Here is a 13,456-nt window from a genome sequence, read left to right on the forward strand (position 1 = left end):
GACCCTGATTATTCCCATGTCAAAAGTGAAACCCACTGAGAGAGTTTGTAAATTTGGGCAGGTTATTGTCACAGAGAGTTACAGCTCTTGAGTTCACTCATGAAAAACATTCCAAGGTAGATACAATCTCATTGTCTGACTTTCTGCCAAATAGATTCTTGCTACTCAGTGCTTGACTATGATGAAAAAATATTGTTAGTAGCTTAAAAAGGAATTTATCGAAGAGGCACTTACCACATGATTAGAGCTACCAATCTCATGATAGCCTCATTAAGGCTATCAAAGAAGTCTTTCAATGCCTGACCTTGCTCCCTCATGCTCCCAATCACCAGGCCAAAGCTTATTGAGAACACCACCAAACCAAGGGCATTCACTCCATTCACAGAGCCTGGAACAGGAACTATTTCCTCTCTCATTCGGGTGAGAGCTTCCATAGCTTCTGACACGTTGCTTATTATGGAAGTCACAGTGGATGTGCCATTGGATGGAATAGCTACTTTAAACTTTCTCTTTTCATAGTTGGTTTTGAACTGTTAAGACGAAAATAAAAGAAAGAGAGAAATTTGGTGAATCATAGCAAATGAAGGCTAAATTCACAAGTTAAATTGTTATTTACTATTGAATTTTTTTATTTACTACTGAATTTTTTGCTTAATATTTCTAGGTAAAATACACTGTGATGAAAACTTGGTTTTCCTGAAAGCACCAAAAATGCATATTAATTTCAAAAGCTAAATCTTCAGGCTTTAACTTCTAGGAATCATTTTTCCATAGATAGGCTGAAGTCAAAGATGGAGATTTGTCATATTCCTATATTCTGTAACAGATCGATTCTTAGTTTGCATTTTATATAAATTGCTATTTTTCCTAAAAACACAGTTTCAAATATCTACAGCCTTTTTTTGGGGGTGGTGAGGATATTTTCTCATGCTCTGGGCTTTCTTTGTTTCTTTTTGTAGTAAAAAAATAAGTCTGAACCTAACTTAAATTAACATACCTCTTTTTTCTTTGGTTATGGCAAAACTTTAGTTTACTCTGTAGTACAAGTCACCACATATCTTAATTAAGGAAAGTGTTATACTTTAAATGGTTCCTTTATGGAATGGACAAATAAATTTTTTAATCTAAATATGGTCCTAAATGTTTGCTTTGAAAGCCAGTCCTTCACCCCCTAATGTTTTTCCAAAGGGAAATTTACACCCTGAATATTTCTATCTGGGCTCAAAAAGCCTGCAGCTCAGTCTTGGTTAAATTCTGTTGAAATAGTGTCATTAGGATAATGTTTCTTATGTATGTAAGGATGTTAATTAGTCCATTAGAGCAGTAGAATGCTTGTGTCAAGGTTATTCAGCAACTTTGGACTTTTATTCTTTTGGAGCTACCAGGAAAAGTTTTAGTATCCTTACTGGTATCTGGAGACCTGTTGAACATTTCAGAAGTACTTGAGCCAAATGAAGGAATTTTGACCAAGATGGAAAACCCAAGTATCATCGTCTATCAATACCAGCCTGATTTATTGTTACTTTCTGTACCAGAATAGCTTTATGCTTTCCCTCTCCCTTTGAGATATCCCTCTAAAGAATGTCAAATAAAGCCTGCTTGCTGGACATTTATGGAAGATTTCTGAATAATATGTAGCAGAACCAAGATCCATGAAGGTCAGATACTCCTGAGTTTTGAATACCATTTGCTAAAATCTTTTCAGATTTGGGCTGTACAGAAGTCAGCTGGAAGCTGCATGAGCGGTTGACTGACGTGAGCCCAGTTCCACTGCCTCACCCACTCACATCCAACCTGTGATAATTCTTGTTTGATTTCTTAGTGAGACAATTTTACTTTTTAAAATGGCAGAAATCTCACCAAGCAAAAAATGTCACCATTTTTTTTGGTAAAGTCTGGGCAAGTAAATCAGGTCTCACTGACTGTTGAAATGTCAGGGAGGGAAGAAAACAGAGACTGGAACTGCACAAACAGGGAAAAAGGGATGGGGTTGTCTCTAGGTAACAGAGTGGTTTAAAGTGTAAATGGAGAAGTAATATAAGTGCTCATTGACGTGTTTTTTATTCTGTCAGGAATGCTAAAAGACTACCTAACACTTCACATCAAACGATCTTTTTCTTTTTCTTTTTCTTTTTCTTTTTCTTTTTCTTTTTCTTTTTCTTTTTCTTTTTCTTTTTCTTTTTCTTTTTCTTTTTCTTTTTCTTTTTCTTTTTCTTTTTCTTTTTCTTTTTCTTTTTCTTTTTCTTTTTCTTTTTCTTTTTCTTTTTCTTTTTCTTTTTCTTTTTCTTTTTCTTTTTCTTTTTCTTTTTCTTTTTCTTTTTCTTTTTTTCTTTTTCTTTTTTCTTTTTTCCTATTCCTCTTCCTCTTCCTCTTCCCTATCCTTTTCTCCATCTTTTTCCCTTTCCTTGTCTCCAGATGTGGTCATTGTGTTACATTTATATTTTTATTGCTGTTTTTCAATAGGAAAAAACCTTCGGTGCAAATTCTTTATTGCAAATGTCTGAAGGATGTAACTATATTGCATTTGCAGGCACACAGAGTAGATGAAAATAGAAAAGAAAGCAGTTTAGTGAGTTCTGAAACAATGAGATCTGGAATTAAAGCCTTATCTCTTATCAAGTTTCCTATTCACTTCCCACTTTCTCTAGCACGTCATAACTTACCTGGTTCTGAATGTCCTCCGTTACCTCAGGCTCTTCTCTCATTCCTACCTGACTAGCTCCAAAGTGTGATACAACTGCTGGACAGATCTGGATGTGTGCTGCCTGCCTGTTGGAACAGGCCATGAACTAAGTCACAGATCACTTTTCCATCAGACACAGCATGATCTTTATTTCTCTGAGAATTTTCCCCATGTCAGATTAGATCAGAGTTGCCCATGCAGCTACAAAATTATGATGGTGGACTGACAATCACACAAAGGTTCTTGCCTCCAAAATCTTGTGTTAGAAAGAATTTTAGATGGTAATAAGAATATCCCTTCAATATACGCTCCTTCTGGAGGTCAGTTGTAGAAGGAACAGGCTTTTAATTCGTTAGTTAAGTGTCTTTAGAAGTGTAATATGATTTCTAGGAACTCAGCAAAGTCTTTTTCCATTTCAGCTACTAGACTGGCCCACAGAGATGTAGTCTTATCTGTTTGTTTACCTTATTAATCAGACTTAAGAATTCAGAAATATTACTGGGGAGAATAACCTCTCCCGAAGGAGAAACAGCATAGAATGAGATTCAAAATGTTAATCTAAGCAACAGAAACCAGAGCAACTTTATTTCCACTGGAATATTTACTTGAGCTTCTCCTTCTTTCATTATAGCTGACTGAGCCCCAGGAGATCCCTGTGGATATGCCTTCTCTGGATCTGTCTTATGCCCAAAGTTGTCTATCAAAATTCATGAGAAGTTTCTTGGTAAAGCAAAAGAAATCAAGGGAAACCAGATGCAGGCAACACAATGGATATAGCTACTGAGGAAAAAAAAAATTGCAGGGTGTTAGTTGAAGTTTTATTCTTACTATTGCTTCTTCAAATGACATTAAAGGCAAAACAAAAGATTTCTTGACCTCCACAAAACATATTTTCTGTGTATGAAGTGGTGAAAAAGCCAACTGCTTATAGAAAGTGGCTGGATGAAGGACAATCTTCAAAATGTTAGAAGCTGTTTTGAAGCAAATTAATTAATAGCAGGGCTAACTATTACTGCTTTGCAGAGTAATTGGTGGTAAGAGATAATTTTTGAGCTTTTATGACATTCCTATTTTCAGCAGATTTCTATCTCAGTGGCAATCACAGTTATCAACTTTCAATGTAGCTCAAACTGGCAGTTTTATTTCACATTGTGATTCTGCTGGTTCCTTTGCAACTTTCAGAAATAGAAGGAATTAGGCAAAATAAAACCACTCATTGTAGGCTTAAGAAGAGAAACCAGAGGTCCATGAACAAGCACATCTGCAAGTAAAATGCAAAAAATAATTCATTTGTGGACATTTTTCACAAGACATAGTGGTAGTGAGCAACTGGAAAATTATTTTTAATTAACTTAGCTCACTATGAAAAAGACAACATAGGTTTTGTATTGAATAATGCAATGAATCAGTTGTTTACACTTTATTATTTTGGTTTTATTAGTGATACAAGATATCCAGTCATCTGACTTGGATATATTGAAGTACTTCTGAAGAGGCAACATTATAACCTGGCAACTGCACATCCCAGTGGTTTAACTTGCAGAAAAGGTAATTGCAATGGTAACTACTCTGAAAATTCATAATTCACTGTCATAATTTACTCTGAGATAGTCATTAGTACTGTCTGTGCTAAGTCTGTAGGATGATGCAGCATTTGGTGAATAATGATTTTAAAAGCAAGAAGCTTGCTTAAATGAAATTCTGAAAGATTAAAAGAAGACAGAGATGTTCCATCTTCTTAGTGTTTTTTTCTTTGCTTTCCTTATGGGTATGTGTGAAAGCATTCTAAATTTTCTGTGTAAGAGTTGATGACACAAGTCATAATATATCTTTACTAGGCCAAATTCTCATGAGGAATAGGCACCATAGATAGTATTCATTTCTGGATGTGTGATTAACACTTACAATTCCCTTGATAATGACAAGCTCAGGAAAAAATATGTAATTAAAAGTATCTCAGAAGAAATGCAGTTATCAGATGCAGTTCTTTAAGCTTCAGCTGGCATCAAATTCTACCTATTCACAAGAGAATGACCCTCCCAAAATTTTTAGATTGATTCTGTTTCTCTTGATTTTTTGAATTTGCTTGTGTTGCTTCTACCCTTTGATAGACCTCCAGATCACAGCAGGAAGGACAAGCAGCTAAGAAGCAGTATCTGCTTAACAAGCAGATTACTCACTACTATTCAGTCCCAGGCTAGACAGAATTTTTTAATTTAGCAATGAAAGAGAAATAAAGAGATAGCGGCCAGAGCTGAAAGATAAACCAAAATATTTCTTCAGATGTCCCTAAACTGGGTGTGTATGCAGGGACATAGAGAAAATTTTGAACAAAGTAATCTAATTTTAGGTAAGTGTGAAATATTTACCTGCAGTCAATCTTTTCAGATTCTTTTTACTCATAAAAATAACAAAAGCCTCATGTGATCTGTGCACAGTGAATGTCTTGACATGTTTTATGAAAACAACCATCATCAGAAAAGATGTTATTTAGATTAATAACCTGCTGTTTAGCAATCACCCAGAAAAGGCTGAGGTACTCATTGAGTTCTTTGTCTCAGTTCCCATTGTCTGGCTTATCTCTCAAATCCCTGAATCTCCAGGTGGAATTTGGAGGAGCATAGTCCCTCCCACTTTAAGCAAAAGTTTGGAATCACCTAATGAACCTGAATGGAGGTCTATGAGACATGTAAAAATGCATCCCAGGATCCTGAGGGATCCAAACCACTCTCCATCATCTTTGAAAATTCATGTCAGTCAAGTGGAAAAGGGAAATATCTGGGAAAGCAAACTTGCAAAGAAGGAGGATGATGGGAAGTAAAAGAAAGGGGAGGCAGTTTTGCCTCACAGTCTTGTTGAGAAGAAAAAGGAAAGGGAATCCAAAGGCCCAAACAACTGAAAGAACAGTAGAAAATTTAGGAAGATACTTTCTAGATAAGTCCTAAGGCTCTAGTCTGCCTCCAGGATTCTGTCTCCCAGCAGCAACCATATAAAAGCATTGCCAACTCCACTTGAAATCTCTCCCACGTTGGCTAATCTCTCTATTTCATTTCACACCTTCCAATAGTTTCCATACAAACTAGGAAAGAAACCTGCCTAAGGATGCTGTAAGACATGATGTGCACATCTGATCTACCCAAAGAAGTAATTTAAATGTGCAGTGCATATTCCAGTGATGACTTCCAGGTGTGTAAAGCTGTGGGTTGGTGTTACACAGTTGATTGTGGACAGCCATGAGAAATTTCTGTGTTTTGTATTTAGACCATCAAACATGGTGTTACAGAAACAGATTTGTGCCAGATGGATCATTCCTCTTCATAAATCTTCTGAGAAACATACAAATTAATGGATGGAAACTTTTGCAAAGAAAATTGTGGGTTCAGATGTACAAAACCATCTGGATACCTAAGAATACTACACATACTTGTAAGCGAAGACCTTTTTTTAACTAATCCGCTACACTAAAATAAATTGATGTAAAAATCTAAGGTTTGGTACCAGGTTCAAGAAGTAATGATATGACAAATTTAAAATCCTGTTACTTCAGTAAATTCTGGTATTTTCATTTACTGCTGAAAGTCAGTAAAAACTTTCACTAAATATGTCCTTTTTTTCTAGGTTGTTTTTTAGAAATCCCCTTAAGCTTAAAAGCACATGAGAAATACAAGATGCTTAAAGGCTAACATGATCTACAGGACATCTTTAATTAAGAACATAGGTTTAGAATTACTAGTTACTGAGCCAAGTTTTCTTTTTTTTGCAGTAGAATACTATCAAAATAATTTATTAAACCATGTTGGAAAACTCCTGAAGTGTTGCTATAACTCCTAAATGAAGACATTTTTAGGAATTCAACTTTTAAGTATTGTAGGGTTAAAAATATTACTAATTTCCAATTTAAATTCAGTAATAGTGATTTCCATTTCCTTTTGTATGTTTTTATGTTATTTAGCTCTGTTCCCCCTTTTTGGGGTTGAATAGTTTCTCAGTCAGTATTTTATTGCTTTACATGTTGTGTTCTTTTGATAATTCCAACAACTCCTCTCTTCACTGTGTTTATTTTTCATGAATCTATGAATGAAGAAAACTGAATATGCTCACATATTCTCTGGCTTTAGTTCATGTCTTGGTGTTCTGTCACTTAATATATATCCTAGAGGTGAATTGAACATTTTTGATCTTTTTGACCATAATTTGCTATGTCAAAGCAGAAATTACTGTTAACTCGTAAATGTTTACTTCACATATGTCGAAGAGCTGCAGGAAGGTAAACAAACATGCAAATATGTGCAGAGATGAGTCGTTTTTTTGCTGTGACTTTACAGAATTGTGTTGTGCCAGGTCTTATCAACTTCCTAAGCATTTTGTTTTGATATCTCAACACAAAGTGCTTGGACTTTCTTGTCATCTGTAAATTTAACTGCGTGCATCTTTATGGCATGTCATTCATAAAAATATCAACTGAGGTACTCCCAGTCCTTCAGCAGCTTCCATTGCTATCTCCACAAATTTTAAAATTCTTACAGTCCCCTGCTCAACTATTTCACTTTTGCCATCTTAAAAACTCTATTCTTTCTCGGAAATCAACCTCTTCCCCAAGAAACCAAAGTAAAAAACCCCAAACAAAACAAACAAACAACAACAAGAAATTTTAAAAAAGAAAGAGGAAATGAGCAATATTATGGAAGAAAAATGGTACAACTTATGTTTCAGAAGCCTTTGTGTTTTTCTAGTTTGTTTCTTTTATATATTTTTCATTTTTGTTTATTATGGAGTCTCTACTTTTTCCTTTAAGGCATTTATATCCTTCACTATAACTGAGAACAAACTAATGGCCTGCAATCTGCTTAAATAATTTCCCAAATGTTTTTGAAACTGCAATCTGGAAGACACTTTGATTGCTTTCAAGAGCTCTAGATAATAACTTCCAAACTCGAGAGATTTATGAAAAATACTTGCTGCTACATCCATAACTTTATGCCCTAATTATTTCAGTATTTTGAGATAAAGATCATATCATTCCTGTACTTTATTACATTACATTCTTTGAATTTATTTCTGGTTTAGATATAGAACATTTTAATTTCTATACTGTTCTTTTGCATCACTGTACTGAGTTCATCCTCGCTGCAGAGAGAGGCATGGCATTTGGATGAGGGTCTAGTTGGCTTTTTAGTCTTTAATGTAGAAAGTGACTCCTTTTTATTGGTATCTGTTTATACAACTAAAGATAGTGTTACAATTTCCTTTCAATTCTTCTGCAAGATGTAACTCAGCTGGATTTTGGAAAGTTTATACTTTATGCTCTTCTTGACCTCCACATTTCAGCTTTCTTTTATTGCTACAGCAGTAAATGGTAAATGATATCAGTTCAAGATTGTCTTTGAGGTCAATATGAAGCAATTAGATTGTGGCAAAACACATTCTGGGTTTCACTGAATCACTAATGTCCTCCTTTTAAAAAAACCAATGTAAATAGTAATTATGATTTTCTCCAAAGAACAGCTAAGATTAAGACCAAGTTAATGACAGAAGATTTTGAGAAGCAACGTAAAAAAAAAGCACTCCTAAGGACTTCTACTGCAGGTGACAGGAAGTTCTTAATTTGCTTTTTTTGTTAAAGTCCACAGATTTTTCCCCATGTTTCAAATGTATGCAATTTGTCACGACTTCCTTGAAAATCATTCAGTCTTTGCACAGATGGTATCTCCCACTTTAACATAACACTGTTGTAGAAAAGCAGATCCTGAGTTCACCTTAATGAACCCTGTTGTCAACTTATGAATTTGACATCTTGAAAAGAGTAATTTTTTGATTTTCCAGGCTGTGTGAGTTTTCTTCACTTCTTATAGCAAATACTGCTGTCTCAGTGTGATTGAAAACAAAGCATAGATTTGGTTTGTTTAATTCAGGGGTTTTTTTTTGAAATCTGGCAGGAAATGTAAGTTATGTTTTTGCTATAAGTACAAGAACATGATATACTTCAGGCAAATGTGGTTACATTCAGTTTCTTACTTCTTCATGCTTTATTTGGAATTTTAAAAAATAATTTTTACCTGTTTAAAGCAAGCTTCCACCAGATTTGGAGGGAACATATTTCTGTGAAAGAGAAAGAAAAAAACATGAGCAGTAATATGCTAATAATTCCTTTAGTAAGGACACAACCCAAAAAAGAATTGAACAGCTAATTTTTGAGGAATCCTAAGATTAATATGTGGTTACATATACCGTGAGTAGAGCTTTACATGTAGCATTGGCCTGGTTAGCTTTACCAGGGTGAAATGTAGGGTTGGATAGTTCCTTACTGTTGGAATCTCTGTATTCAGTATTGTATAGTAGGTCTGGTTATGGAGAAGTATATTAGATAAATTACTAAATGAACAAAGCTCTATGGGCTTACTTTTAATTTTGTACTTATTAATGCCTTATGAATGCAGACTAATAAATAATTTAATAATATTTAATGTATTTTGAGTTCTCAAAGAAATCTTTGCATGTTTGTGGCCTAGTTTTCAGTGATATTTATAATTTGATTTAGTCCTGCTGCGGTTACACCCCAAATCTTTCTGAAGTTTGAATATTCTATAATAATACATACATGTGTGTGTACATTTGTTGCAGATGGGGGGTTGTTTATTCCTTCCTTTTTTTCTGCATTTCTGAGGGATTTAGAAGCAGCCTAACTGAATAAATCTTGAGGAATCTGAGTGCAAACCTCTTCATGGAGGTTTCTGTAGTCCCCCTTTCTGGCAGCGTGATCCTTGGAAGCCTTTCTCCATGTCTCCGGATTCTTCAAATGGGTTAGTGGAACACAAAATTTTGGTGGTTTTACCTGTGGAAAAGCTCCTGAGTTCAAAACCTCAGCTTCCCTACTTCCTGGAATATATCTGTGACATATTAGCTCTGTAAAAGAGGTACTGCAGAGTCTCTGAGCAAGGAAAAAAACAAGATTTTATGTCTGCACCTTCTGTTTCAAGCATTTTACCTGCCTGTTCCTGGAAGTTATTTCCTATTCATGTAATTGAATAAATTGAGTAAATGAACCCATATTGGTGGCTACAATTCAAAATTAAAACCTATAACTAAATCAGGTATTCAAGTGAAGTGAGAAAACTGTTGCAATTTCGAAGGAAAGGGGAGGAAGGAAGGAAGGAAGGAAGGAAGGAAGGAAGGAAGGAAGGAAGGAAGGAAGGAAGGAAGGAAGGAAGGAAGGAAGGAAGGAAGGAAGGAAGGAAGGAAGGAAGGAAGGAAGGAAGGAAGGAAGGAAGAATCTTCCTTTTAGCACTAAAAGCAGTTTCTTCCTCTGCAACAGCTTGATTTGGAAACAAATCCATGCATCCTTTTTTAGCTTTGTAAGGGTTAGAGACATTGATATCACACAGTTGAAAGAAATTTGGCAACTTTATGAGGTCACTCTTTGAAATTCTCTACTTTTGTTCTCTGTGAATCTAAGATTACTCTCATAGCTATTGGTACAGAAAATGTGCAATATCATAGCCATACCTGATTAAATCAAGGAAGGCATCTGCTGCTGTCACTTGCACAATTTTGCCTTCTCTGTGCATGTTTTCCTTCGTACCTTTCCCGGGATGGATGATGACCACAATGATTATGCCAATCAGTACAGCAATGATTGTAGTGCTCATGTAGTAGACTACAGCTCGGACTCCCATCTTCCCTGAGGCTTTACTATCCAGGGCAGCAATTCCTAGTAAATTTAAGCACAGTGACATTCATACAGTTTTGAATAAAGAGGATGAACTAAGCATGATGAAAATAGTTCTTTGGGAACAGTTTTGATGACCATACTTAGAGCTACCAAAGGCAAGACATCCCTCTTTTGAAGCTCACACTGCTGGTGTCTTTCTATCCCACCCCTAGCTATATAATTTTCTACTAAAAGAGTTACAGCTTTCTGTGCATTCTTAACACTTCACTAAAAGTAAAGATCATTGGTCTGATGCAGCATGGCACTCCCTATATTCCAGTGAGACATGGTTTCTGATTAATGTAGTTACTATAATCTGAAAATGTGCTGCACATAATTCGTAATTGTAAGATAGAAAAAGAGAGTACTCTGAAGTAATGTTGATAATGTTTGCAACAATTAATGTGTATGAAGAATTTTCTTTAATCCCCAATAGGAAACACCATGAGAGTTTAAAACAGATTAAATACTGCTAGCCTGCTCCAGAAAACCCTTACTATTGCATGAATAAGCCTTTATAGCCTTTCTTAAACTTTGCAGAACTTGCAACATTAATCCTAATTCCTGGCTCTGTTTGGATCCACTGTGAACATAAGGGTGCTCCCTATGGCATTTTCTATAGTGTTTTTTTTCATCCGATTGCACTGATGAATGGCTGCTATGTGTTTTTTTAATAGAAGGTGCAGTTCTGCCAGGGAGAGTTCTGAATCTCTGAGAAGGAATGTCTCATGAGGGCTGTCAGAAATGGAAATGTTCTTTCTCTTTCCAGCAGATGCAGCAAAGTCTGATAATTCTCCTTAAAATGACCCGCTGCTCCTTCTCCTTGATATTTGCCCATGTTCCACCTGGAAGGCTGTGCCATCTGCCTCAAAGCAGTGCTCATGCTTCTCATTGCAATCAAATTTTCAAAGTGCAGAATGAAAAAAGGGGTTAGAAAAGGATCTCTTAGCTGTATTATCTCCTCCTACATGAAATTGCCTAATCCATACTTCCAAAGACTGCCTACACATTTATATGAATGCTACTTTTGAACATATAAAATGTAAAAAAAGTTGACCAACTTCTACTCACAGGAGAAAGTATTTAAAATAAGGCAAGAGGATTACAAGAATATAAATAATATGGAAATATGAATAATGACCTGGAAAAAATTATGTTTTTTAAATTACTGTATTATATATAAGGCTTCTGTCTGTCTTCTAAAGGAGGAGATACATATTTTTGGAGCTACAGTGAAAGCACTCTAGTCCCTGATGTAGCTGAGATCAAGAATGTGTCCCAGGCTCTGATCAAATCTTCAAAGTATAAAACCAATCACATGTTTCATACCTGCCCTTTCAGTTCAGCTTTTTTCATTTTCTGCCCTTTTGGCCGAAACCATTAGAGCCAGGAAGATTTGAACCCACAAAAGGAATTGCAAAGGGACATCACTGGATTCACACACTAAATTGCTTGGTTTATGTGTGTGACATTGTAGAAGAAGAGCAAAGTGTTAATGGTACAGCAAGAAACTGAACATGGAAATCCAACATTTGAAGCATTTGATCCTTCATTTCTCTACTCCGCTTTTCCATCTACAAACTGGATTATGTTAAGTTGGTAAATTTACATTTATGACTTAAAATGCTGCGAGGAAAATGGTTAACACTAGCAACTTATAAAATAACTTATAAAATAGCTTTTTTAGCTTTACAAATGGGAAGTCCTGTAACCCTCTTATTTGTGGATGGAAGATAAGATTATTTTTTTTAGAGTCCTAGAGTAATGTAAATACGAAATAATGCAAATACTGTTAGCCAATAAAAGAAATAAAGTTAATAATTTTTTGAGAATTTCAGATTTGCTATTGAACTACACAGCATTTATATCAGACAACATTTGTTACAAATTTTGTTTTTAAAGTATTAGTATGAAACTTAAAGCATAACTTACAAAGTGAAAAATGAATGTTTACATACTAGTCCAGTCAATTTCATTTAAAAAATATTTTAATTGGGTTTTTTTCTGTTCTTACTTTTTCATTCCAAAAAAGCAACACTGGTTTATCTATTTTTCATTTCGGACAAGACCATTTTTAAACTTGTTTTACAACCTAAACACAAAAAGTTAACCTGTGCAGTTTAATAGGAGTGTTTGGAAATGCAGAGATTTCGGATCAGTCAATTCCCAGTATTCTGCCCTTTACAGACAATAGATTTAGAAACAGAGGCTGAGCACTGTCATTCTTAGAGGATCTGCAGGCACACCTACCTGTGCTTTAACCAAGCCTTATTTTTCTTTTTTTGGAACTTAACCCTTTATAGTAGGTTGAGCCTCCTACACACCAAAAATCACTAGGAATCAGTGTAAGGCATACCTCACCAGTAAAGATTGCTGTTTTCAAGGATTAGATCTTTGATCCTACTTTTTACTTGGGCTGATTCTGGGATAGAGTGGTGAGCCATGTGAAAGAGTGGTGAAAGTGTATCAGGGAGCAAGAGCCACACTCTTGTCTTTGTGAGCTGCTTTCCAGCCTGGTTTCCTGGGGTGCACTCTGGCTGGGATTATTGGGCTCCTTATTTTAGGTTGCTTAGTCTCATTCCTGCTCTTGCTATCACATAATTTATTTCTCAGCTCGGATATAGGGAACAGCAATTCCTCTCTTGCTGGGCTGTAACTGCTGGTGGCAGGTATAGCAGAAAGCATTCAAGGCAGAGGGGTGACAGGCCTGAGTATGAACTTTATGAGGAGGAAGCAAGTGCTCACCTCTGAGAGCCCTTTTTGAGGACCCACTGGGCAGCCTCCCCTCCCGCTGCAATTAATGGGAACTCAGCAAACTGCAGAAGTTTCCAGCATACCAACAACAATTGTCTAAAATAATATTTAAAATCTGTTTTTTAAAACACAAAGAAAATGAAAGGGGTTGTTTTCTTTGCATTTTAAGATGTTGACAAGGGTTCTTGGAGCTGAGTGGGGCTCTGGAAAGGTCCCCAGAGCTTTCATGTGTCACAAAGCATTGTGTCCTCAGTGTGTCTTTTCACAGGCAGCCAGCAAAGCCCCCATTGTCCCGCGGGAGATGTATGTGC

The 13,456-nt window shown here is 35.8% G+C and overlaps 1 protein-coding gene across 1 annotated transcript in view; it reads right to left on the reverse strand.

The window, feature by feature from the left end:
- SLC1A3 (solute carrier family 1 member 3) overlaps window positions 1-13,456 on the reverse strand; it is a 65,613-nt gene that overhangs the window by 9,413 nt on the left and 42,744 nt on the right. The window contains exons 4-6 of the mRNA XM_056514283.1: window positions 10,187-10,391; window positions 8,740-8,782; window positions 235-530 (exon numbers count right to left, since the gene is read on the reverse strand). Coding sequence (XP_056370258.1) covers window positions 235-530; window positions 8,740-8,782; window positions 10,187-10,391 — 544 coding nt within the window. The remainder of the gene's footprint in view (window positions 1-234; window positions 531-8,739; window positions 8,783-10,186; window positions 10,392-13,456) is intronic.

Source organism: Oenanthe melanoleuca, chromosome Z (genome assembly GCF_029582105.1).
Source record: "Oenanthe melanoleuca isolate GR-GAL-2019-014 chromosome Z, OMel1.0, whole genome shotgun sequence".
NCBI lineage: Eukaryota > Metazoa > Chordata > Aves > Passeriformes > Muscicapidae > Oenanthe > Oenanthe melanoleuca.